This window comes from Perkinsus marinus, assembly GCF_000006405.1.
Source record: "Perkinsus marinus ATCC 50983 genomic scaffold scf_1104296944438, whole genome shotgun sequence".
Taxonomy (NCBI): Eukaryota; Perkinsozoa; order Perkinsida; family Perkinsidae; genus Perkinsus; species Perkinsus marinus.
This window is the reverse complement of record NW_003211392.1, coordinates 1-2,603: the sequence shown is the minus strand read 5'-3', so window position 1 is coordinate 2,603 and position 2,603 is coordinate 1. Positions and strand designations below refer to the sequence as shown.

At 50.1% G+C, this 2,603-nt stretch overlaps 2 protein-coding genes across 2 annotated transcripts; both read right to left on the bottom strand.

Annotated features, from left to right (window-relative positions):
- Nucleotides 1-152: 152 nt before the first annotated feature.
- Nucleotides 153-1,570, bottom strand: Pmar_PMAR012291 (Cathepsin Z precursor, putative; the record flags this gene model as incomplete). Its single annotated transcript, XM_002780088.1, has 11 exons — nt 1,389-1,570; nt 1,260-1,345; nt 1,131-1,215; nt 996-1,085; nt 861-949; nt 744-812; nt 596-694; nt 451-548; nt 377-409; nt 242-332; nt 153-194 (listed from the first exon to the last, which is right to left on the bottom strand). Coding segments are annotated over exons 1-11 (926 nt in total), but the record flags the coding sequence as incomplete, so codon positions are not given.
- Nucleotides 1,571-2,133: 563 nt separating this feature from the next.
- Pmar_PMAR012290 (malate dehydrogenase, putative) lies at nt 2,134-2,526 on the bottom strand (the record flags this gene model as incomplete). Its single annotated transcript, XM_002780087.1, has 1 exon — nt 2,134-2,526. One exon carries the CDS (start codon nt 2,524-2,526, stop codon nt 2,134-2,136), a length of 393 nt encoding a protein of 130 aa, XP_002780133.1.
- Nucleotides 2,527-2,603: the final 77 nt, after the last annotated feature.

The following is a 2,603-nucleotide window of genomic DNA, read 5'->3' as shown; positions in this document are numbered from 1 at the left end:
ACGTGTTGCCTTAAATTGACCCTTCATGCGACCCTCACAGTGTTGATGGAGTCCACATATTCTTGCTTTCCTATCGGTGCCGTAGCGGGAGGGACATACCTGAGGAGCAAGATGGGTCATCATGACTATGCGAACCATGAGCTCCTCGCTACTTAGTATCAGGGTACAGTGACCAGTCCTTCCAAGCAGCCGGGCTGTTCAGAACAGCACATCACCACAAGACTAATGAACATTCACTCACTTCACCGTCGCCCAGACACATCCACTGTTCTCTATGAGGCCAGTCGGGGAGCGCTGTAACTTAGCCCAACCATGATCACCCCACGCCGAACCTACAACACAGTCACGATGAGTATGCACACAAAGCTGAGCTCACCATAAGAGAACCGGGCGACCCAGTATGGAGTACCTAAGGAAGCAGTTATATACTGTGGAAGGAGTATCGTCTACCATCAGCTTCCTGTCCCCATCCAGCGATTTCCACAGCGTGGTTAACCTCTGCATCTTGGGTTAAATAATCAAAGTCCCAGATGTGCCCAGATTGATAACTGACAGGCCAATTCTGACCTTCACACTACGTCAATACGTTGCTCACTTAGCACGAAATGTTTCATCAGCATGCATATGGCAAACAACAGGGCCACGAGTGAGCACCTCCGACTGTATGTTAGCCTCCCCCTTCACTAGACCGTATCTGACACCAACAGTAAAGCTCCGCGGCCCATCAATCGATTGATACTTACTGATCGATATAGAAGGTAGCATAGTTTTTCGGAATACTACACGAGCCATCTGCATCACAGTTGACGCATCTACATAACGAAAACCGTAACACGTGCACACAACCCGTCGCAGGCTACAGAGTCGTTCCACGACAGACCTCTCCGGAATCTCGGCCTCTCCCTAGATAAGGTGAACAAGTTTCATCAGTGATACCATGTTCTTTGATCTGAGAGAAATGGTGCAGATCGATCTCCTCGAGGACGGGAACTCACATAGCGGACCGCATCGAGAACCCGTCCGCCACGGCAACCATTGCCTGCCTTATAGGCACAAGTCAACAAGGGCTGGGCGGCCAGATTAACCTAGAGGAACAACTTCGATAGGAAATAAGAGCACGAGCGACGGACCTCGGGGAAGGCTGCCTTGCGCTGAATACGGATCCTATCGGAGAGTGTGTGGGTCAAAGCGAAAGCCCAGCAAGCAGCACATGACCTGACAAGCGAGCCATGAGCAAGGGAAGTCATTGCAGTATTTACCCAGGGTTAGAGTGGCTTCGGTCCGTTGTGACCATATTTTCGCCGTCAACATCACGCCAGTCGAAATGTGTTGGTATCGAAGAGGCCTGTACTGACAATCCCCCTGCGAAGTCTCAACGATAAGCTCACCGGTAATAGTCTTGGGGCCTCGGTGTACTCCTCTGTGAGGTCAGTCGACAGAGATGCACAGGGTGGCGCAAAACGTCCAAAGGAGGCTTCCACGAGGATGAGTATGGCAGCATGCATCCATAAACGCAAGTGAGTGATAACCATTGGTTAATCAGTCGGTTTACGACACAAAACAACTGTAGAAAGGTACTCCCTAGAAAAGCCAGTTCAAGAGAAGAACACTCCACCACGCGAACTCGCAAAACTCAAGCATACCACCCATTGACCAGGAACACGATATACAACCACTGATAGGAAAAGGAGCTGACTGAGAGGACCATGATAGCGAAATCCGAGTCCCCATATGGAATTCGTAACAAGTTGGCAAGATTCTTCACGGTGCATTCCTCAAAAACGCAGATCTGCAAAACATGCGGCGTGTTCGATAGACCTTCAAGAGCCCACCCGGGATTAGATATCACATGTAAAACTCGATCTTGGAACTCAGGAGAGGTCTATGGAACACCCCCGATGAAATCACACATTGCAGTGAAAAAGAACTGGACCTGGAGAGAGAATCGATGGACTTTTAATGCCTAGCCACTAAACAGGTTTATGCGCATCACCCACGACTCCCTTTGATTTATTCCCTAAGAACCTGGCAGAACTCAATAACGTTCGGTAAGATACGGAAAGCGGACAAACCCGACTGGCAATACGCTCAAGTCGAGAGCTTGGACATACCCTATTTTCAAAAAGTATTCAATTAGCTTGAATAGTGTTCCTTCACAAAGTCCACACCGCGTTGGATATCTTGAACAAGCTTAGCCTTAACCGCCTGCAGCCTCGTCTCCTCGTAGTCGTTCAATTCAGGCAACGCCTCCACCTTAGCAACCTCGCAGTCATCTCCAAACTTGCACTTCGTCGCGAAGTAATCCAACCCACACATCGGCTTCTTAATGAAGGCATATGCCGACTGGGCGTGAATGATCTTATCCGCGAAACAAGCTGCAGCGTAGGCCATCGACAACGTGGCAGACCCCGCCCCTTGCTTCGCCTCCACAACTTCCGTTCCCGCGTTTTGTATGCGCTCGTCCAGCTGTCTGACCGCGTCAGCACTGAGTTTATGCGGGGGGAAAGCATGCGAGAACACAGGCATGATAGTCTCTCCAGCGTGGCCTCCTATGATCGGAACTTCAGCCCTTGTCGACAGCAAAGTTGATCTTCTCAGAGAAG